At 43.7% G+C, this 22,850-nt stretch overlaps 1 protein-coding gene across 1 annotated transcript; it reads left to right on the forward strand.

Annotated features, from left to right (window-relative positions):
* The first annotated feature begins 9,292 nt into the window (after positions 1-9,292).
* On the forward strand, positions 9,293-21,382 carry Perp (p53 apoptosis effector related to PMP22). Its single transcript, XM_021221510.2, has 3 exons — positions 9,293-9,729; positions 17,822-17,962; positions 19,947-21,382. The coding sequence occupies exons 1-3, from the start codon at positions 9,516-9,518 to the stop codon at positions 20,171-20,173; spliced, it is 582 nt and encodes a 193-aa protein (XP_021077169.1). The 5' UTR covers positions 9,293-9,515; the 3' UTR covers positions 20,174-21,382.
* The last annotated feature ends 1,468 nt before the right edge of the window (positions 21,383-22,850 follow it).

Consider the following 22,850-nt stretch of genomic DNA (forward strand, 5'->3'; position numbering starts at 1 on the left):
AACAGAATGGTGACTTCACGGGACCAATGTCCCAGAGAAGGTCCTCCTGCACATAGCCAAGCAGGATGCGAATGAAGACGGTGTGCTGGTCAGCTCATGTCAGTGAGACACAATACCTGAGTTTGTCCACGGAGAACAGAATGCGAGGTATTGAGCTGTTTGTGGCTTCAGGCCATACGTGGCTACTTCCCGTGGCATGCTGGGAACAAGTGTTAGGGCAAGGCTGTCCTCACAGCAGACAGTAAGCCAGGGGTGCCTGGCTCTTGTACAAGTGCTGCTTTCCTGAGAATTCTCAAGCCACAAATCCATAAATGGATTCACCAGGTCACTAGGTGGGAGTCTCCAGGACCTGACTACCCCCTTTAGGCACCATCTGTGCACAATGCTGTACACGACTACTATATTAGGCACTATTCAAAACATGAGGTTTAGGTCACTGGAGGTCTAAATTCTCCTTCCTGCTTTGGCTCCCACAGACTCCTGTCCATCTCATAGTGTACAATGTGCTTAGTCACCCTTCAAAGGACTCTGTAGTCTTTGCAGTTCCAGATTTGCCTAAAAGTTCTTGTCCATTGGTTCCCCTGAGACTCTGTGAACTCTTCGTGTGACTTTCTATAAAATAGAAGTTATTGATGTCTGTCATACGGTTTTATTACTGTGAAGCGACATCATGACAATGGAAACTCTTTTTTTGTTTGTTTGTTTGTTTGGGGGGGATTTTTGTTTATTGGATATTTTCTTTATTTACATTTCAAGTGTTATCCTCTTTCCTGGTTTTCCCTCCAAAAGCCATCTCCCCCATCCCCTCTGCCCTTCCCCTGCTCTTCAACCCACCCACACCCACTTCCTGGCTCTGGCATTCCCCTATACTAGGGCATAGAGCCTTCACAGGACAAAGGGCATCTCCTTCTATTGATGTCCAACTAGGTCATCCTCTCCTACATATGCAACTGGAGCCATGAGTCCCACCATGTGTACTCTTTGGTTCGTGGTTTAGACCCTGAGAACTCTGGGGGTACTGGTTAGTTCATATTATTGTTCTTCCTACGAGGCCACAAACCCCTTCAACCTCTTGGGTCCTTTCTCTGGCTCCTTCGACAATGGAAACTCTTACAAAGGACAACATTTAATGGGGGCTGGCTTACCGTTTCAGAGTTTTAGACCATTATCAATCTTCATGACTGGAAGCGTGGCAGTGTGCAGGCAGACCTGGTATTGGAGGAGCTGAGAGCTTTATATCTTGAACCACAGGCAGCAGAAAGAAACTGTACCACGCTGGCATTGCATGAGCATAGGGGTCCTCAGAGCCTGGCCCCACAGTGACACACTTCCTCCAACAAGGCCAACCCTACCCTAATAAGGCTACCCCTCCTAATAGTGCCATTCCCTATTGACCAAGCATTCTACACAGGAGTCTAGAGGGCCAAACCTATTCAAACCATCACAATGTCCAAAGTACAGAGGTCCAGGGCAAGCATCCCATCCCCAGAATGAGAAGTGAGAGACAACAAAGCTAGGTAGGTAGACACTAGCTCCCAGAATAAGATGCCGTCATTTGGGTCACTCAAGAGTATGCCTTGTATCAGAAGACCTGCTTGACAGTCCCACTTTCTGTGATAGCAAGAGCACGTGTGTGTGTGTGTGTGTGTGTGTGTGTGTGTGTGTGTGTATACGTACGCGCACACACAGAAGCCAGAGGACAACTTCGGTGTCATTGCTAAAGCACCATCCAATCTGTTCTTCTTTTTATTAATTTTTTGTTTATTTATTATTTATGTGAGTACACTGTTGCTGTCTTCAGACACACCAGAAGAGGGCATCAGATCCCATTATAGATGGTTGTGAGCCACCATGTGCTTTCTGGGAATTGAACTCGGGACCTCTGGAAGAGCAGTCAGTGCTCTTAGCCACTGAGCCATCTCTCCAGCCCTCCATTGTTCTTCTTTTTAATTTTGGAGACACATTTTCTTACTATCCTGGCACTTACTCCGAAGTCATCAAGTTGCTAGTCTGTGAGACAGAGCCCTTTGGAAACCTGGGGTTACAAGTGTATCATCACTCTGAGTTATTGTCTCTACATGGCTTCTAGGGTCAAAATCTGGCCCTCGTGTTCACAAGGTAAGCATATTATCACTTCACTATATCCTCAGCCCTGAAATACTAATTGTTCCCGATGCCAGGAGGGAGGGATGCGTGCCTTCCACCCCTTACAGTAGATATAGCTCTAAACTGGGTCAACACAAAAGACTGTCATCAAAATCACTTGGTGACCATAGTTCTCCAACTTCCTACGTACCAATGGGTTAGCTGCTTTTGGTCTCATTCTAGTCTTTGTATTTCTAGACTATTTCCAGGCACAGTGCCTATGTGCATGAGAATCCCTTTACTTTTTTCTTGGAGAAGTGAATGTTGTAAATGGTGTGGTGCAGAAACATAAAGACCTCAGCGAGGAGAGCAACCATAGCAGATAAGTCAGGAACAGTAAATGTTTCAGTAAATGTAAAACTAGTCACACCTAGTAAACCAGGAAACAAAGTTATAGCATTTTAGCTTAAAAATACAGAAGATAATGAGTACATGTGTTCATGCGTGTGTATTTGCATGTATTCATATAAAGTACAAGCAAGAGCCCAAGGAGATATGTCAGATTGTATTTATCTTTGAGTAGATGATTGATACTTTATCTTGTGAATACTGAATAGTAGTAACACAGTGTAAGAAAGAACTGGTATAAGAGACAAAATCATTTAGGGTTTTCTTACAGGGATAGGCAGGGTCAGCCAGCTTAAACCACACCAAGCTGTTTGGTTCTAGTGAAGAAGGTGATGTGTGCCTTTAATTTCTCAGTTGCTCTAAGAGATTAAGAATGGAAGCTGGAAAGGAAGGTCATACAGGTAGGAAGGTCCAGGTGAAGAACTTGTATTAAAGCAGAGAAAATAAACTTGTGAGCACAGCATGGATTTGAAGTCAGTTTTGCAGAGGGCACCTGGGTTTCCTGAAGGTTGAGTGTGGGATGAGTACATTGAAGACAGCCCTCCACGTGTTGCTAGATGTTGGGACCACATATCTCTATGCAGAAGACAGAGGATGAAAGAATTGGTTTTGGGAAAAGGCCATGTTTTAGCTGTTTCACATCTGAGATGTGATTCATTTCATTTGATGAAGATTAGAAGGAATATCTGAACAGGTTAAAAACTCAGTTTCTGGCGTCAGAGGATTACAAATAGTTGAGAAAATTCAAAGAGGCTGTGGGCAGGACAGAAGGGTAGGACCATGCTCCAGTAAAGTCCACTCTGTTTCAGAACTGTGATGCCAGGAAGGTCTTGCATAAAGTGGGAAGAACACAGAAAAATGTAGGTTGCTAGAAGCCAAAAGATTGTTTTGAGAAAGGATCTTTCAAGTTTTTCCATTTAACAATCCACTTTGCCCAAGAAATTTTTAAATGACCCAAGGTACACATAGATATATAAAACAGATATACAAAACAAATATTTACTAATGGTAAATCATAATGAAGTCATTTAAAAATAGTTCTTTGTTATATATAAAATTTGCCATTTATTAAAGACAAGGAAATTTGTGTATTGATAGGAGAGATACACTTGCCTATTTTACATGAAGAATCTAATCTTGGCTAAATAAGTAACAAATCACATGGTACAGGGCATCATCAACATTTTCATATTTAGTGGATATTTTGATTTTAAAACCTTCAAAGATGATATTACAACTTTGCATAAATACATAGTACAAAATGTTTAGGACCATTTCATAAGCTGTTGGAAGTTCTGTTCTAATGCAAAGGCAGAATTAATTTAACTCATTTTTTTAATGAAACTTTAGTCAGGAACTGAGTAATTTTTTAAAAAGTGAATATCCTAACACATTAGAATCCACAGATATCTGATGAGTGATGACACAGAAAACTTAGAATCTTTGTTTTCATAACTAAGTTGTTCTGTCGCTAGGAGAACAGAAAGCTGCGGGCAGTGAAGCAATGCAGTTGATGATGTGCGGTGCTCACTAACCTGAGCCCAGCTGTTTCAGGCATCATTGATTGAGGCTGTGTGGAGCGACATCATGCAGTTCACATGTCACGTGTTCACAACCATGACTGCAGTGCAGTTGCCCATCAACACCACTGAGGGCTGCCAGAATAGCTCAGATTCATTTCACGTGTGGCTTTAAGTTAATTTTAGGTCACTGCATGACCAGAAAACTTTCACTGTGGCCCATGTTTTTGTGATCTTCGTAGCTTTTTGACTCTAAATGGGGTTGTGACCCACAGTCTACACAGCCAAGATGCAGAGAACAATTCTCAAAGGGAAAACTGTTGAATAAAGGGTCAGTGGTTTTCTCTGATTTGTTTTAAAAGTTATTACATGTTGGTAGTTACTTCACAAAGTGATTGATCTGCTGTGTAGGAAACATTGTCTCTCCTGGTTTCCTAAGTGGGTCCAGAACACAGACATAGTCAGAGAAGAACAAGTAAATGCTTTGCTGTGCTTATCTTCCTGTTCAAACAAAAATCTTGGTCTATCTAAAACTCACTGGGAAGGATTTCCATATGTAATTTTACATGAGGATGATTGAGAGTGAGTTTTCGTACGTGTTTTTTTCTATGACAAATGTGATCTTCCAAATAACAAACCAGTATTCCAGAAAGGAAAGTAAGAGAAGGATAGTTTCAGATCAAAAGAAAAAAAACAAAGAGCTCTCCTGATGTCGCATCCAGTTCCTGTTGTCAACAGCTTACATTAGGATGTTAGGTTTCATTCATTAGAAGTAGTGCTTCATGCTACAACTAATACAAATATGTCAGTAGCAGCTAAAGATAGAGATATCATTGTTCACTATCATATCTATCATCTATTCACCTATCATTGATCTATATCTATTTATCTATTATCTCTCATCTCTATCTATAATGGATCTATCCCCTACCTATCATCTCTCTCTCTCCCTATCTATTACCTATCATATCTATCTATCTATTTCTATCTATCTATCTATCTATCTATCTATCTATCTATCTATCTATCTATCTATCTATCTATCTATTCATCTATAACCTATCTATGGATCCATTTTTTTTTTAACAAGTCTTATTATATGACCTAGGCTGTACTGAAAGGAATTCAAGGTTGGCCTCAAACTCACAGCAATTCTCTTGCTTTATTCTTCCAGTACTGGGACTGCAGGCACGCCTACCATCCCTGGCCAGACAGTTTTGAATGCTGTGTGGCTATTAGTTTTTTCCCAAGATTTGGTCAGTTTTGAATCTCTCTAATGTTATGCTGAAAACAATGTTCTACTGCCATCTACTGTCCCAAATTCTTTCTCAGTTTTGATTTCTAAGATTTTGTTTTCTTATTCTTTCTAACATTTTATAGCAATAGATTTCCTTTCGGATCAATCTTCCACTACTTCAAAAGAAAAATGACTCACACACTGAAGCTCATAGAGGTCAAGTCTCACAGGTAGCAGTGACAATCCATGAGTTCACTCAGATTCGGCACACATTGCTTAGCCCTCTCAGGTAGAAAAAGGATCCTGGAGATGTAAAGCGAACAGTGCCAAAAATTAGCTTCTGCAAGGATCTCTGAGTCTAACACAGAATCAACCAGACTATTATAACACAGAATCAATGAGACTATTATAACACACTTCTATAGGACAAGTCCTCCCAGAGGACAAGGGAAGAGTGCTTTAGATTCAAAATGGGACTAAGGAATCAGCCAAGCGCTAGGGACAGTTCCTTGACTGAGCTAGACTTAAATTACCAGTAGAAAGGAACGATATGAATAGAAAGTTAGCTGGTCAGGAAAGCACCCCAGAAGTAACCTCAGGAGCAAAAGTAAGACAACTATCAAATATGTGAGAGAATATTCTCAGAGCAGAAGACAACAGAAGATGATGGGTGAGGACGGAGATGCAGCTGAGACCAGACATGAAGGTACGTGCTTACGTCTACCAGGAAGCACAAAGTTCACCGTTGTGATGATGGGGAGACATGAACACAAGGCCCCCAAGACAAGTTAAGGAAATGATTCTATCCACACCCAGTTTAGTGAACCAATGAGCTTATTGAGTTATATGAAATTTAAGGGTGTCTGGGGGTTCACTTACATGAAGCCTGGGGAATGGGTTACTTACAACAGCATCCATCTATGGCCCCCAAACTGTTACACCATTGAAAAGGACGACCTTCCAAAAGTTATGTAGACAGAGTTCCACTATCAGTTAGATTTCTACTTCCTGAATATTCCAAAGACCACAGGCAGCCAGGACAGAGTTATGTATCTGGATGGGGCAGGGGAGAGGAAGTGGCTGTTGTGTCAGATAAGGGTAGAATGTCCCTCTCCCCTTCTTCGAGGGAATGTTAACAGTCTCGGCCTTGTGTGGAGAATTCCACCTGCTCTGTTTAAGAAGGTAACTGGGCTGGAGAGATGACTCAGCCGTTAAAGGCTAGGCTCACAACCAAAAATATAAGAAGGTAACTACAATTATGTCCAGCCTGGGAGAGTATTTCCTAATAGACGTGTAAAGAGATTGCCAGGATCTATTGAGTCACAGTATTGTAGTAATATGTAAAAAGTGGATGTGCAAGTGATCGGTAAAGAGGCGGTTAAGACAGGATGGAGCAGAACTTCTAGACACCGGGAGACAAATGAATGGCACATCTCTAATTACTGGGCCACAAAATATAAGCTAAAGAATCAGGGATTACCTCGGAGTTTTAGCGACCAAGTTGATGGGGGTGAGACGTTAGACACTACAAATCAAGAAAAAAATGTTAAGGAAATGCTCACCATTGCATTATTGACTAGGAAGAGTCTGAAGAGCAGGATGCGCGTGAGGGGTATAATGGGAAGTAGTGTGAACGGGGAGAGACGGAGAGGGGAGGCCAGTGCTGTTACCTCAGCACTTGGAATACTGACACAGGAGGACCAAGATTTTGAGGCCAGCTTGAACAGTACAATGACAACTTGTCACACACACACACACACACACACACAAAATCAATCAATCAATCAATCAATCAATCAATCAATCAGAAGGCCTGGGGGGAAAAGCACACAACCTGTAAGAAATAAAACCTGGGTTACCTGATATTTTGCTTAGTGGTTGGCCTAAAGGCTCTAGGCATCAAAGGGCAGGAACTTCTCAGTGACAGATGACAAGGTCTGTGTGTGTGTGTGTGTGTGTGTGTGTTCACAGACATTCTTGTTCACCCATATAAGGCTGTGAGAGAGCCTGTGGAGTATCCTTAAGAGGGACTAGTCCACACAGACTAGATTTCTCCATATGATATTGTACCTATGGGGATAATATTTTGACCAGTTACTTTTAATTTGAGTAAATTGTTTATTTATTTGCTTGGTCTCACATTCTAGCCGAGGCTGGCCCAGAATTAACTATGAAGCCTATGTTATTGGACTTAAATGTATGACAATTTTCCTGCCTCACCCTCAGAGTATTTAGGATTAAAGCCATGAGCTGCTGTTCCCTGCTGACACTGGCTGAGCAATTGAAACTTTAAGTTAGAGATTCATAAATTAACCTTTTCTTCAAAGGGTGGGATTAACTGTTTTAGAAAACTAAATTAAACAATCCCTGAAGTTATATTTTGGAATCATCTTGTTATACAGAAAAATTTTTACATTTTATTTTGGATAGCATGTCAGGTTGTAGGGTCAGGAGTGATTTCAAACAAGAAACAAGATCTAAGCTATTGAAAAAGGTCTCACCAGGAAGTGGTCTCTTTCTCTCACAGCATAAGGAATTTTGTAAAGTTCACCTCCAACTGCCTTTTGCGTTTATAAATCAGTTTATGGAGTCGGATAAACAAGGATCAGGCCCAGCTCCAGGTATGTGCCTTTGGATTGTAAGAAATTATCTAGTAATAATTGCCTGATGTTGTGGTTTATGCCGGTCACGTGGTGTCTTGGCTCTAAGCATCAATTAGTTTAGCTTTCGTTATTTTTATCTTGAGAAATAAACTATAGCTTATCCCCCTTTGAGCGGACAGAACCAATTAGTTAGTATAGTCTCTTTCAGAGATTCTGAACAGTCAAAATTACCTTTGACTAGCTTGATGTTAAGGAGTTCCACTCCGCAAAACTCTGGAAATTGAATCATGAGAGTGAGGACATAGTATATATACAGTCCAAAATTATTCATTAAGACACCAGTGGAAACTCATTTGATTGGTAAAAATATGACTTTTCCACATAGAACATAGCCAGCTAAAATATTTTCATTACGTTTGAAAGCCTTTAGATCCTAATGTTAGGTCATACGCACCGCACTTGTCCAGTGGGCAATGAACCTTGCCCAACGTGTATGACTCTGCGGGTTTTGGAACTGAAATACTTACTGGTTTCTGTTAAGTGAAGGCTGGCTAGCGATATTCTTTGGACTCTGAGACAGATCTTCGCAGTGTTCTTAGTCTATGCATCCTAGTAACCACTTCTGTTGCGAGCGTCATGAGTAAGAAGGAAATACCACTGAGGGCTTTCCATTTCTTTAAGATGACATGAGGTTTCAGAAGATTTCGGGGCACAGGGTAAAAAGTGAATGTTCTGGTTACTCTGTCCCAGGCCACCATTGACTTGGCACTGGGAATTTGTTTCTCTCAGCGCCACTCCTGGCTGTTGCCTCACCCTCCCTGCTACAAGGGAAGATTCTCAGGGACAGAAACTAGCTCAGGACTTGGGAAGGATTTCAGTTGCTGGTGCATGCTGACACGTGATTTTATTTGAAAAAACAAAAACTGCGTGAAGTAGATAGAAAGGGTAGCTGTGTAGGGAACACACTAACTGGGGCAAAGGGAACTGAAGTTATCAACACCAAAGCTTCCCAGATTAGGAGACAGCCTCCGCAGCCTAGAGTGAGCCACTGGGACCTGTTGGTCACCCAGCCTGAACCACCAGGGCACAAAACATTTGCGTGTCTATGGCAGCAAGAGCCAAGGTCCAAAGGTGGATCCGGGCAGGAAGTGCAGTATCTGTCTGAGGAAGCCAGGGACAGAGGCTCCCAGGTTTGAGCCCACAAGTCCTTACATTTTAGGGCCCATCATTTATTCACAGGCTATTAGGATGTCTTGGGCAAGGTGCTTGGAGCTCAAGTGTAGCCTTAGCCATGCTCCTTACACTGTTAATTTAGGGCAGAGCACAGGCTGGCGCTGGAGTGACCACAGGTGTGTGCGCTGGGCTGGCGGCAATCTGGTGGGACTACAGGCGGCTGGAGGCACAGGCACGCCCACCCTGGCGACAAGCCCGGGGCGAGCCTGAGCTCCGCCGCCCGGGTGACCCGGCAGGTCGGGGCGGTGCGCTCTGAGTCACCGGAATCAAGGTGTGGCCGGAGCGCCGCTCCCCCGCCGCCAGCCCCGGGCCGCGTCGTCGGGGGGAGCCGCCTCTTCCTTTAGTCGCGGTGTCCGCGCTCGCAGGACCACTCTCGGCCGCCGCTCCTGCCCCGCGTTCCTCCGCTCCGCGCCCGCCGCCACCGACGACATGCTGCGCTGCGGCCTGGCCTGCGAGCGCTGCAGGTGGATCCTGCCCCTGCTGCTGCTCAGCGCCATCGCCTTCGACATCATCGCGCTGGCCGGCCGCGGCTGGCTGCAGTCTAGCAACCACATCCAGACCTCGTCGCTTTGGTGGAGGTGCTTCGAAGAGGGCGGCGGCAGCGGCTCCTACGACGATGGCTGCCAGAGCCTCATGGAGTACGGTGAGTGGCCGCCGCCTCCGGGAAGCCCTTGGGGGCCTGAGCTGCGGTAGCAGCTGGAGCCGGTCTTTAAGCGGTCACGGGTAGTGGGGTGTTTCAAAGTCCGCTTAGTGTTCAAACTTCAGAAGCAGCAGGTTTGGGTGACCCGAATGAGGCTCAATCCCGAAAGAAAGAGTCCAACTCATTTAAAAATAAAGTTTCTCAGTTACCTGTGCAAACTGATGTCAGTCATTGCAAAGTACGTGTAAAAATAAATAATATGCCAGGGTGAATTCATTTCATCTAACTTAAACTTTTTTTTTTTTTTTTAAATCTTATGAGAAAGTCCTTTCAGGACAAGTAGAAGCAGTTATGATTTCGATAGATATTTTTCAGTATCTTAGCTGTGGAGCCGTTTCATGTGCACTCTTGTTCTGGGGGGGGGTGGCTTTAGTTGAAAAGTGACTGCTAAGGAAGTTTATCTGAATCTGATTTAAAATGGGAGAAGTAAACACTGAAGTGGAGTTGGCACTTTTAACACATCGCGGGAGAACTCTGCTTGCCTCTGCCAGGGAAAGGCCCCAAGTACTTGGTTTACAAGTCAGTAGTAGTCTTTGAGTCTTTTCTCCCTCAAGCAAGCGTCCCTCTTGTTTAGGATGGGGACAGTAGTGACCAGCAGTGTGTAGGGAGTAGTGTGCGGGCTTTACGGATCAGTTTGCCCCCTTTAAAGGAAGCGAGTTACTTTTCTGTTTTCATTCATTTTCTAGATTAACCATTACTTGATTCTTTTCCTGAAGCACCCGGGACCCCTGCTAGATGCTGTTTGGTCTGAGTTCTGGCCTGGCCCTTATCAGCTCATCCTCCCCGGAGGAACTTCCCCAGACAGGGAGGCTTGTAACAAAAGGAGGAGACAGCAGATGTTCCTGCTTTTTTTTTTTTTTTTTTAAGGCCCGTGCTCTCCCTAAAAACAGGCATAAATGCTTGGCTTACAGAACTTTCTATTGCTTCAAATCTTTTAGGTTCTTACAGGCAATGTGTTGCTTTGGAATAGCCTAGCTGTTTCTTCAAGTGAATTCAAACTCGAGTCTTTCAGGGGACGGAAGAGGTATGCTGCTTGTAGGTTTTTAGAATAGACTTTGATAATTATAGCTCCCTCCAAGGCTGATACAGTCCCAAAGAAGAAGTCAGCGTGCAGAGGCAGGAGCAGCATTCTTGCTGGGACATGATTTGGCCTGCAGGGCCCTCTTGTGAAACACACACAGTGCCATTTCCCGGTTCCTTGCCTTGTAGGGTAAGCTCATCCTTTAAGGTGTGTCTGCTCTAACCTCAGGCGGATCCATTACTGAGTGAATGGAAGGGAAAGGGCGCTTTTCGTTTCTAGGTTGCTTCTTTAACCATGACTCTGAAGCAGCAGCTTTTCCCCACTTCAATGTTTCAATTCACTATCTAGAAATCAGCCTTGGGAAACCTCCATGTTCCCAAATGAATCTTGAAGACGTATTACTTTCATGATGCGGTGCCTGGTTCTCAACTGATCCGGGATAGGTGTTAAAGAGATTTTTACACCTCAGGGGAGTTTATTCCTACCTCCTTCACAGAGGTAATTAAGTTCCCATAATGTGGTAGACAGCTCTTGCTCAACACTTGGGTACAAAACACCAATGGAAGACTGACCCTAGTGTCAGTCTGTGGAAGGGAACGAGAGCCGTGGAGCCATCTGTGATGTCCCCATCTCCTCACCATTGTACACAGGGATGAGTTAAAGTACTTCTCATTCTGCCTACTCTGTGTTGACTGATCATGAGTGTACCACACAACTGCAAGCAAATGGAGGTGTTCTACACTTTAGGGTGATAGTCTTCAGAAAGCTTTAATGGGACCTTGCTAAATGCAGTGTGCTTGCATGAGCTCCCACAAGGTAGGAACACTGTCTTATATGGCAAGGAACAGGCAGTTAGGTCTGTTTAAACCATACCAATATTTAGCATCTGTGCCTCTCCCTCTAGAATGCTTCTTCATGATCCTTGAAAATAATATTTATTTGAAGCTATTAACAAAGCAAAACTTTCACGACAAAGTGTTAGAAGATTGCGTTTTGCCGAGTGATATTCATAACAGTAATACATTTATTTTGGTCTAAGTACATTCTTGGCAAAGGCGATCATAATACTAAATAATATGCATATTTTATAAAAGTCAATAATTTCCTAGGAATAAATAAATGTATTCTTCACTATTATTGTTAAAATTTTAAGAATTCTGGATTACATAGTCATCTCATTTATTTTCCTACATAAATAAATAAATAAATAAATAAAAAGCCAAGTTAGACCCTCAGTGTTTTGTCATGGTGGCAGCTTAATTAACATTTATCTAAGCAAATACTTGCTTGAATGTTTGGCTTATCTTTATCGAGAAGAAAGTAAGAACCTAGACTTGCAATTGGAGAGATCATTCAAGTTTCTCCTATAAGCCAAACTCAGCATTAAACTTCAGTGAGTGTGCACACTCTGTTTTTGCAATGCTGGGACCTTCTTTTCCAGTTTAGAGAATATTGTGACAGGGAGTTAAAATAAAGTTTCCACTGCACAGACATCAGATCCCAGGCTAGCTCTGGCACGTCAGGGTGGAGGGTACAGGGATGAGGTATGCACTGGAAGAAGAAGGAGGAGGAGGAGGGGGAGGAGGAGGGGGAAGAAGAGGAGGAAGAGGACGGGGGTGTGGGTCCTTGGAAAGTCAGTGGCTGGAATTCATCTCTGAAGCACAGAACCTCAGTTTTACCGAAGATATCCCTTAAATCCCTTAGTATGCACACAGTATTTTTCCTAGACACTGCTTTCCCACAAGTCACAGGATCGGAGTAGTCTATGAGATGAATCGCCCTGGTTCCTAAAAGTGCAGGATATATATATATATATATATATATATATATATATATCACAGTCAATCACAATTTACCTTAGGCTAAACTCACCAGAAAAGCCTTCATTCTGGGATGATGCTCCTGCAGCTTTGTGGGGAATGGGGGGAGTTTGCTGGTGGGAGGGGGTGGGAGGTAAACTGTTGTTATTTTATGAAGTCAGATTAGTAGATAGATTTCATATGCCTGCGTGTACATATGTTCACAATCTTAACAGCAAATTCAGAGGTCATCCACTCCCTTGATGGAATAACTTTGAAATATACATTGATATGTAAAGTCTAGGCATTGAGCCCATGGTGCAGGCTATCCTAACATCTCTTTGTTCCTGTGGCACCCAGAGAACCTCAGTGTCTTGGGAAGGACTTCACTTGGGTCTGCCCTTATAACACAGACCTCTGGGCCTGCATTCTTCCATCTGATAGATTTGAAATATTTGAGGGTCTGTTGGCTGCAATAGGGTATAGTTTCCCATTCCTTACAGGGGCTCTGTAAAAGTACAGTGGTGCCTAGCCACCACCTGTTGGGCTTCAGGAGAGAGTGCCCAGTGTGTCTGAGTGTGTCTGGATGGGTCCAGTGTGTCTGGATGCTCCAGCAGCTGGCATGCCTTATCTATGGCCCTCCCACCATTTCTCTCTTAGGCCAGCCATTCCTTATTGCCTCCCAGAACTTCTGCAAGATGATGGCGTGGCCCTGTATACAATGCATTTTGTAGGTCTGCTCTTCATCCTCCTCTGGACTTTTGCTCCTCCAGGGTTACAAATCAACTTCATGGGAAAGTCACTACCAGAGTCTCAACCCAACCATGCTTAGAATCTTCAGTGTAACAAGTTTCCCAGGAACGACAAGCAGGGCAAGTTTGGGGTGTGGTTGCAAAAGTTTCTAAATGAATGTCATACCCTAAATACCACCATTGCCTTTATCTTCCTATTCAATATGCAAAACAGTATTTTTATATGTCACATCCACCCATGTTTACCTACTTATGTGTAAGGTCTTTTAGTTTTTAAAATATTCAGATTTTACTTCTGCCTATGAATGGCATAAAGAACCTCAGCGTAACAGTACAGTAAACATCTGATCGGAAACTCTGCTCCTCTAGGTGGGGCCTTTGATTTTGTTCACTGAAGAATGGATGGTCTAGGAAAGGGCCCCGCTTCAGTTTGATGACATTGGTGCCCACAGAGTCTTGAGCCATGGAGTGGACCACACAACTATTTGGGGGAGGAGGGGAGGGAAATTAGTGAGTTTCCAAAACACTTACAGATCAGGACTGACTGTCAGCAGTAACATTGCCCCTTTTCGTTGGTTTCTTCCGTAGCCTAAGCTTTATAGTAGTACCTAGAAAACAGACTTAGGCCATTCCCAGGATGCGTACAGAAAACAGTAGCTTGCTCTTTCTATGAGGAAAGGAAAGCGAACGCACGATTTTGACCCTGAAACATGTGTCTGTCCCCTTGGAGTCCTGCTTGCTTTCATTGTCCCAGCCTAGTGAATCCCCTCCACACAGCTAGGAACGGTGGCAAAGCTTGGATAGTAAGGAAGGACACACTTGTACCCTGAACTGATGAAGAGGAGCTCTACCTGCAAACTGCTGAGAGCCAGAAAAATCATGAAATAGTAGCTTTGGGACATGTTTGGAAGATGGATGTTTTTCCTTGGTGTTGGTAATTTGAACCATAATATAATGTAAAATAGAAAAATAGAAATAGTTCCCAGAGCCTGTGTATACTTATAGATGTTAAGCTCCCGGGCAGCTGAGTGAGAACAAAGGTACCTGAAATATAAGTATTTTAGCTTACAAAAATGTATACAGTGAGAAAGTGATGCTAAAGCCTGTGCAACCGGCAGTCCACTTCTCAGACTGGCCTAGGCCCTGTGGAGACCTGGTACGGCCAGTCTCTTTATCCTAAAGTAATCCAGCTGTTGACCTGAGAAGACATGTTGTCTTGCTTGGAGAGGGCTGCCATGTATCAGCTCTGATCTTTAAAACCATGCCAAGATTTCCGTCTAAATGGTAGCTAGATAGTTCAGTGTGGGTGTTGCCCCGTTGCAAGGAGCAGGTTTTACATGTTCCACAACTGGAGTGGCTTTTCCCAAGCGAAAATGTTGCTTCATTTTCCATTTTGATTTTCTTTATACTCAGCATTTTAAGTAAACAAGACATTAGCTAATTGATTTAATAGGGAAAGTGCCCCAGATGGTTCACTGTAAGTATAGCTTCGCCTGCAGGTAGGAGAAATGTACGTTAGGTTGCTATTTTTCTTTTATGAAATTCTTTGCACATTCCTGAAGTTAGGAGTGGATTACACTTCAGCCAGATATCAGGGACAGAAGTCACATCAGTAACCTGTCTGTATTCATCTAATTTCCCCCAAATGAACAGGTAAAACGAATAGGGCAATGTTACACAGAACTTATTTAGCTAGACTTTCAAGACAGTCTGTGATTATAGAAGTTCAGTTATTAAAATATGTTCCTTGGTAGGAAATATTTCTGTTTTTCCTAAAAATTGTGTTTGAGTTCTCTGTGTGCTTATTTAGATCTGTTGCCATTTGGCTTCATAGAGGGAAATACATTTTGCTTTTCTGAATGTAATGATTGATTTTTATTAAACTTAATGGTTGTCCATACCATAGCTATATAGACAGACAAACAAATAGACTCCTTGATTTCAAATCAAATATTGAAGCCCATAAGCATTTTCAGGGTAGCACTGTTTCCATTTTTATAGATCTTAGTCATCTACACTCTTATTCTCAGCCTTCAGTGTGCTCATAGAAGGGACACAAGGGAAGGGCAGAGATTGACAGAGATGGGGGGGGAGTAAAACAGAATATTACATTTTTGTTATATACAGAGTCTAGATTTACTCCTCCTGCCTCCATTAACATACATTACATGAAAATTAGAGAGGCTAGAAGGGGAAGACAGAATCATGAGGGTGAATATGAGCCGAGGTACAAGGATCATGTACATTGTATGTGTACATGTGTATGAAAATGTCACAACGAAGCCAGTTGTTTGTGCAGGCACTAAAACATATCTTTGGCATGCACTGAAGAACCACAAGGCTACTAACAAGTGAGCTTCCTGGGTCCAGCCTTTTAAGCCCTGATCCAGGAGGTCTAGAAGCAGGCATAAGAATCTGTATTTGAAGAAGTACCATTACTTAATATGACACTGTGAGCTATGGGCTATATATGCTTAAAGAAGAGCTGATCAATTAATTGTCTACCAAAGCATAGTCCTTTCTCATTTAAAAATTCCCTTACACAAAGGACAAGGCAAAAGGGAGGAAAGAGACATTAATTGTACATTCTGGCTTTAGCATTAGTCATGTGCTTTTAAACCAAACTCACCCTACACTCCTTCACAGATCTGACAGGATGAACAAGACTTGCTGGAGGGGGGGGGGACTGTAAGAACCTCTCAAATTGGGTGTAATCACAGGGCATCTCACCCCACACCCCGCCCCCCACTGCTGAGGGGGGGCATTTGTAGGAAAACATAGTATTTGAAGACATATAAAGATGCATGTTCTCCTTATGAATTTGTTATGCCGCTGTCAGTCATACACCCTGCAGGGCTCCCCCCAGGGCATGAGGCACATGGAGAAGGGGATGGATGGGAGCTTGCTTCACCCACATTCAGGGAAACTGGGGGCTGGGGGGGGGGATGGAAGTCTTCAGGGATGAGACAGAGCCTTGCTAATGTGGGATGGGGTGAAAATCTGAGATTATGGACAGAAGTTATGGGAACAGAAGAGGAACTTTTTGGACAGGAAGGGCGAGGGAGTTAACAAAGGATGCTTTCCACATGGGGAGTGCTTATCCTGACAGCTTGAAGCCAGGCTGAGTTCACCGAGGAGGAGACTGGTGTGAGGTTAGCAAGGGGTCAGAGGCAGAGCCTTGCTGAGCTTTGACTGCTCTAAACCCCTTGTTTGACTCAGAGCACTGAAATGACCAGGCCCAGGCGTAATATGAGTGTATTGTTAGCTGTGCTGTAGTTTTGTAAGAGGCAGGACCCAGGGAAGGGGCACATAACTCCCCTTTAAGATTCAATGAAGAGTGAAGTAAGAGCATGTGCAAATGGTTCATCTTTAAAAAAATACTTCCTTTGGTGAAAGAAGCCAAGTCACACCAAGTCACAGAGTGCAGGAGACCATTAGTGTGGAATACCTAGAAAACACAAATTAGGAAGACAGACTAGTGGTTGCCAGAACCTGGGATGGGGGTGATGAGGGACAGAATGACTACAGATGGAATGAGATTCCTTGGGGAAGGATGAAAATATTCTGGAATTGTTAATGGTGATGGTCACATAGCTTCTCTGAATATAGCACAGTTAACACAAAACCAACACCCAACTATGAGATCATGAATCTGTAATCGATGTGCTTCATGGTTTACAAGTTATATCTTTTTAAACTTATACATTGGAATCAAACGGGCTATTTACCATCTATGTGTACCATCACTTCTGAACTAGCAACGAGGATGGCGTGAGCCCCAAGAGCGGTTCTGATGAGTTGGTGCACATCCTGATGGTAGCTGCTAGCTCTGAAGGCCTGGCTGGATGGGAAGAGATGAGGAGACCATACAGATTGAAGGAGAGGGATTATTGAATGGTTTGTGCTTGTCTGGAGGGTCTCCTCATCTCCTCACTTGCAGAACAGAAGCACACAAGTCTAGCACAGCCTGTGTAAGGCTTCAAACCTAGATGTTCGTCTGCCTCATCCCGATTGTTTTTACCGTCACTAACGAACTCTTGGCACATAAGTTTTGAATGAAACTCGACATTAATATAAACCAAATAACCATCCTTTAAAGAGGAGGCATTTCTGAAAGAGTGTGTAACTTGAATTGTTCAGTATGAAGAATGTTTATCGTGGTCATGTAAATTCAAATCTGAGTTTTAAAAAATGGATCTATTTATGCGAAAACAGAGCCAAGGAGACAAACTTAACATTTTAGAGATGCAAACATTTGCCATCCAATATAGGGGGAACAAAACACTATAATAATATTCTCTACACGAATCACCAAGTTTTCCCTTGAAATGTGGAGTTACTTAAATATTCCTAACCCTTCATAAAGTAAAACCAAGTCCCTCCTTTTTCCCAAAGCTTTTTCCTGGTAGGGAGAAAGCCACATATGATTTTATCTTACAAGTGTCCTTGTCTTTGTCCTGCAGCGTGGGGACGAGCAGCTGCGGCCACGCTCTTCTGTGGCTTCATCATCCTGTGCATCTGCTTCATTCTCTCGTTCTTCGCCCTGTGTGGACCCCAGATGCTTGTTTTCCTCAGAGTTATTGGAGGCCTCCTCGCACTGGCTGGTAAGACTGAGTGGCATCAGCCCTGCATCTGTGTTTTCAGTGGGCATGGGTAGAGTGTTCTCTTCCATCTCTATGAACTACCTGATTTGTCCTTGGAAGTGGGTTACGAAGTGCAGAAGTATCAGAGGAGGTATGTGTTTTAGGAATCTGGTCCCTTTACCTCCCTGCCTTAGATGGTCTTCTGTTCTCTCAATTCAAGTGACAAGAGTTGTCTTCTGTGTTTCTCTCTTAAGTATCCCCATGCACTCAAACCTACTCCACAGACTAGTGATGTGTCTGCCCTGGAAGTACAGTAATATTCCTGGCCTCCTACCAGCTCCATGCTGGCTGAAGGGACCTGAATATCCCCAAATGATTTTACTTGTGGAAGGAGTTTTGTGACCTGGCGATCAGGTAGGGTAGGGAGGAGCTAGACTTAGAATCTGCAGCATAGATCCTATGCCGGGTAGATGAAATCTGTAGCACAGAGCCTGGGCCAGGGAGGTGACTCAGTCATCGGTGATGTGAAGCCAGATGCAGGGAGGTAGACAAAGCTCACAGTCCACTTTTCTTAGTAGAATGCAAGATTCTGGGATTTAGGAGTCAGGACTATTTGAAGTTTCTGGCAAATTCCTGTCAAAGTGATGTGGTCTCAGCTACCACTCAGATTTTGAAATGAAACCGAGTCACTAGAGAGATCTCTCAAACGGTCCTCTTCCAGAGGATCCAGGTTCAATTCCCAGCACCCACATGATCAAAGTGTTATGGTTTCTACAAAGCTACATGCATGTGGTACACAGGTAAGTCGTGCAGGCAGAAACACCTATGAAAATAAAATGCATAAAATTACTCAAGAAAAAGTAGCAAAACGTGGCTTGCTGAGGCCAGAGATGGTGTTGATAGGATAAAATCAGGCCTCCTCTTAGTTTTCAACATACCAACCAAGGACCACGGGGGAAGCAGGACAGAACTCCAGGCATGAACTCGGAGAGACAATCTGTATAGCCAGTGTTGGTACTAGGCCAGATGTCCCGTGACTAGGTGGGTCCCATAGAAATCAAGCTTGAGTCAGGAGACTGATGGTAGGTCCATGAGAGGAAGGAATGGAGGAAGAGAAGGTGCAGGAGGGGGAGGAGGAGGAGGAAGAGGAGGAGGAGGAGGAGGAGGAGGAGGAGGNGGAGNAANANAGAGNGAGAGAGAGNAGAGGGAGGACAAGGACAGGAACAAGAGGAGGGAGAAAAGTAGGAAGGGGGTAGGAAAGCACTTTAGTGTTTATCTGTAGAACTCTAGAAACAAGTTAAGATGGTGGAACAATCGTGAGGGCAAGCAATGATTTGGCCAAGCTAGATACTCGTGTCTGTCACACAGAATGATTTCCCAACGAGTTTCCTGCGTGGATCCAGCCATCTGTTTCATGCAGCAGACAGTCACATCTAGTTTGGCTCATGGTAGGCAAGCTTCCTCTAGCCCCTCGTTAGAGGAATTACCCTTTAAAGGGAGAAACTTTGTGACTGGCGAGATTGTTAAGTGTGCCCTGGGTGACGGTGACGAACACACCGCGACCAAGTGCAGCTTCGAGGCGGGAAGGGTTTGTTGCACCTTGCAAGGTCGGGTCCATCAGAAAGCGAAGGCACAGCAGCAGTTCAGCAGGAACCAGGGGCAGTTAATTAGGCAGAAGCGGAGGAGTACTTCCTGCTGGTTTGCTCAGCGCTCAGCTTGGTTTCTTACGCAACCCAAGACCCCATGCCCATGGGTGGCGTTGTCCACAGTGGGCTGGGCCTTTCCACTCCCATCATTAATCAAGAAAATGCCTCACAGCAACGTGCTCACAGGCCAGTGTGATGAAGGTGTTTCTTTAGTCAAGCCCCTCCCCCCGACCTCCTAGAAGACTGTAGCTTGTGTCAAGCTGCCAAACATTAACTAGCACACTCTGCATTCACTCATGCATTTGTTCATTTGAGCGGCCGGCCGTCATACTGTGAGCTTCTTTTTCTCTTCTCTTTAGCCGTATTCCAGATCATCTCCCTGGTAATCTACCCCGTGAAGTACACACAGACCTTCAGGCTTCACGATAACCCTGCTGTTAATTACATCTATAACTGGGCCTACGGCTTCGGGTGGGCGGCCACCATCATCTTGATCGGCTGTTCCTTCTTCTTCTGCTGCCTCCCCAACTACGAGGATGACCTTCTGGGGAATGCCAAGCCCAGGTACTTCTACCCTCCTGCCTAATGTGGGAGGAAGAGCCTGAGAAAAGCTGCAAGACGGATCTGAGGAGGAAACTGTTCTCCAAGGCACAAGGAACCTACGTTTGGGCAATGTTCAGATGATCAGAAATGCTAGAATAAATGCTAAAGAAAATTCTTCATAAATAGTGTTAAGTTTCATGTATGTCTTGTGGAGTTAAAAAGACTTGATTCTGTTTGCTAAGTATATGCTAATTTTTCCTTATATCAGTCAATTCTATACCATTTAAGCTTCATCTGTTAAAGAATATGCCTGTGAAACTTGATAAGGTAGAAATACAGTGGCCTCTCATTTAATAATCTGATGGGGCTTCTGTTTTTCCTCATAGACTGGGTTGTTTCTACTAAGGACTACAGAGAAGGGAAGTCACTGTCAAAACTCCAGTGACCAAATAGTCTGAAATTAATATTTTTTTAAAAAAGACCTTTTTTTGAGTTTTCAGTTACATAAAGAAGCAGAAGCAGAATGGTTTCCTAAATGAGCATCGTTTGTGAGAATTTTTTAGTCCGTGTTTTGAACAATTATTGTTTTGCTAAGCTTTGTGTTGACTCTCTCTGATGTGTAGAAAAGTGTTCTAATGTGGCCAAGGTTGCAATGGTCAAGCCGCTGTCACTCCTGAAATGCTAAGAAGAATTTTCCTCTTTTCACGTAGTTTAGAGGGGTAGGGTGTGGGAAGAAGCCGTATTAACGACTCTGTACGGTTTTGCGTGTATATGTCTAGAATCGGTGCAGACTGGGCGGGAGTATGGACTGACCCTAATCCCTCCCGAGGGGCAGATGTGGAGAGGTCAGGTGGGAAGAAGGCACAGGAGGGTCACCACTGTCACAGCAGTGCCATGCAGACATCCTAGGAAGGGACATGCCTGTGCCTCTTCTCAGCCTTAACTGAGCTCTGCTCCCAGAGAGCTAAAATAGATTTTAACTGTAACAGAAACCTAAATAGAATTAAAAACCTGGTCTTCCTTGGTAAACAGACTTAAAAGAGCTGTATAGTACATGCAAGTGGAAAATCTGGGAACGAGTGTCTCTGAATACATGTCGGAAGGGCTTCTGTTACCTTTTTCTTACCATTTCTACTTACCTAATGGAAACGAGCTTGTTTTAAATATCAGAACACTATTTTGTAAGGTGCAGCAAAGACAGTTGCAGTTTTCATTACCAGCTTCCCCCAATAAACCAGGTGTCCAAATCCTGTGTCTGCTTTGTGTTTTTTTTTTGTTTGTTTGTTGTTGTTTTGTTTTGTGTTGTTGTTGTTGTTGTTGCTAAACTTCCATTCTGTGTAGGGAATTAAAAGTGTTTTCAATGCTAGCATGACTGCCCCTCAAGAGGCCCAACAAGCAGCTGATGAGAGATGCAGGCACCCAACCACTGGACTGAAGCTGGGGACCCCTGTGGTTAAATTAGGGAAAGGTCAGAAGAAACCTAGGAGGAGGAGGGCCACTTCAGAGGAAGGACAGCAGTCTCAACTAACCTGGACCCCCGAGATCTCTCAGACACTGAGCCACCAACCAGGCAGCGTACACCAGCTGATATGTGGCCCCTGACACATATACAGGAGAGGACTGCCTGGTCTGGCCTCAGTGAGAGAAGCAGCTCCTAACCCTACAGAGACCTGAGGCCCCAGGGAGTGGAGAGGTGGGGTGGGGGAGGGGTGGTCCTCTTGGAGAGGAGGTGGGGAAGGAAGGGGAAGGAATGGGAAAGGAATGAGGAGCTGTGGAGAGCAGACCAGGAGGGGGATAATGACTGGACTATAAAAAAAGATTAAAGATTTTTTTTTAAAAAAGTGCTTTCAATGGATAAGAACATTAGATAAAAATGAAGTTTCATTTCTCACTTTTAAGGGTCTTGGTTTTGTTTAGTTATTCAATCACGTTTTTTAAAAATTCATCCTATTAAAAAATTTTAATCTTGTATATTGTGGTACATAAGTAACTCACTGTCATAAACCCTATATGGATGGAGCTTTCATAGAACACAGTTATATTACATTATTTATTTGGGGTTGTGTTAAAAATTGATCAGTTTGTTAAGCCTAAACTTAGGTAACTCGGGATACCTGTAAAGTCAGTCTCCACCTGCCCAAGCCTGTCTTGTCATTTCTGGGCATCTTAGGTTTGGGTTAACGCTTGCCCTCATCTCAATTATAATTTTTTAAAAATGTATTAGTAAACTCTAAAAGTCTAATGCGTACTTCCTCCTCAACAAGCAATTGTCGTCAAGCTGTGCCAGTGGTGACTGACTGAGATTTATTGCCGGCAGACTCAGGTGCCCAGGATCATCCTGTGTGTGTGTGTGTGTGTGTGTATGTGTGTGTGTGTGTGTGTGTGTGTGTGTGTGTGTGTGTATGTGTGTGTGTGTGTGTGTGTGTGTGGTTTAGTTGAAGGTTCATCCCCTTCTCATCTCCTGGTACCAGCCTTTCTTGTGATGGGTCCTCTTCCATCCAGGGGAGTGGAGGTGGGAATCTTCACTTGGTTTCCATTCAAGGTCCCCCACCAATGGTTGACAGTGAATTCTTCCACAGTGCCTGTGAAGAGTGAGGCAGGCAGAAGGATGGAGACATTCCTCCTTGCTGCTTTTGACTAAGTGGTAAAGGCGCCGAACTTCGTGTCTTTCGATATATGAGGTAAGTATTTCATCATAAATGTAACGCAGCCTAGGTGAC

The sequence above is a fragment of the Mus pahari genome, chromosome 21, assembly GCF_900095145.1.
Source record: "Mus pahari chromosome 21, PAHARI_EIJ_v1.1, whole genome shotgun sequence".
Lineage (NCBI taxonomy): Eukaryota > Metazoa > Chordata > Mammalia > Rodentia > Muridae > Mus > Mus pahari.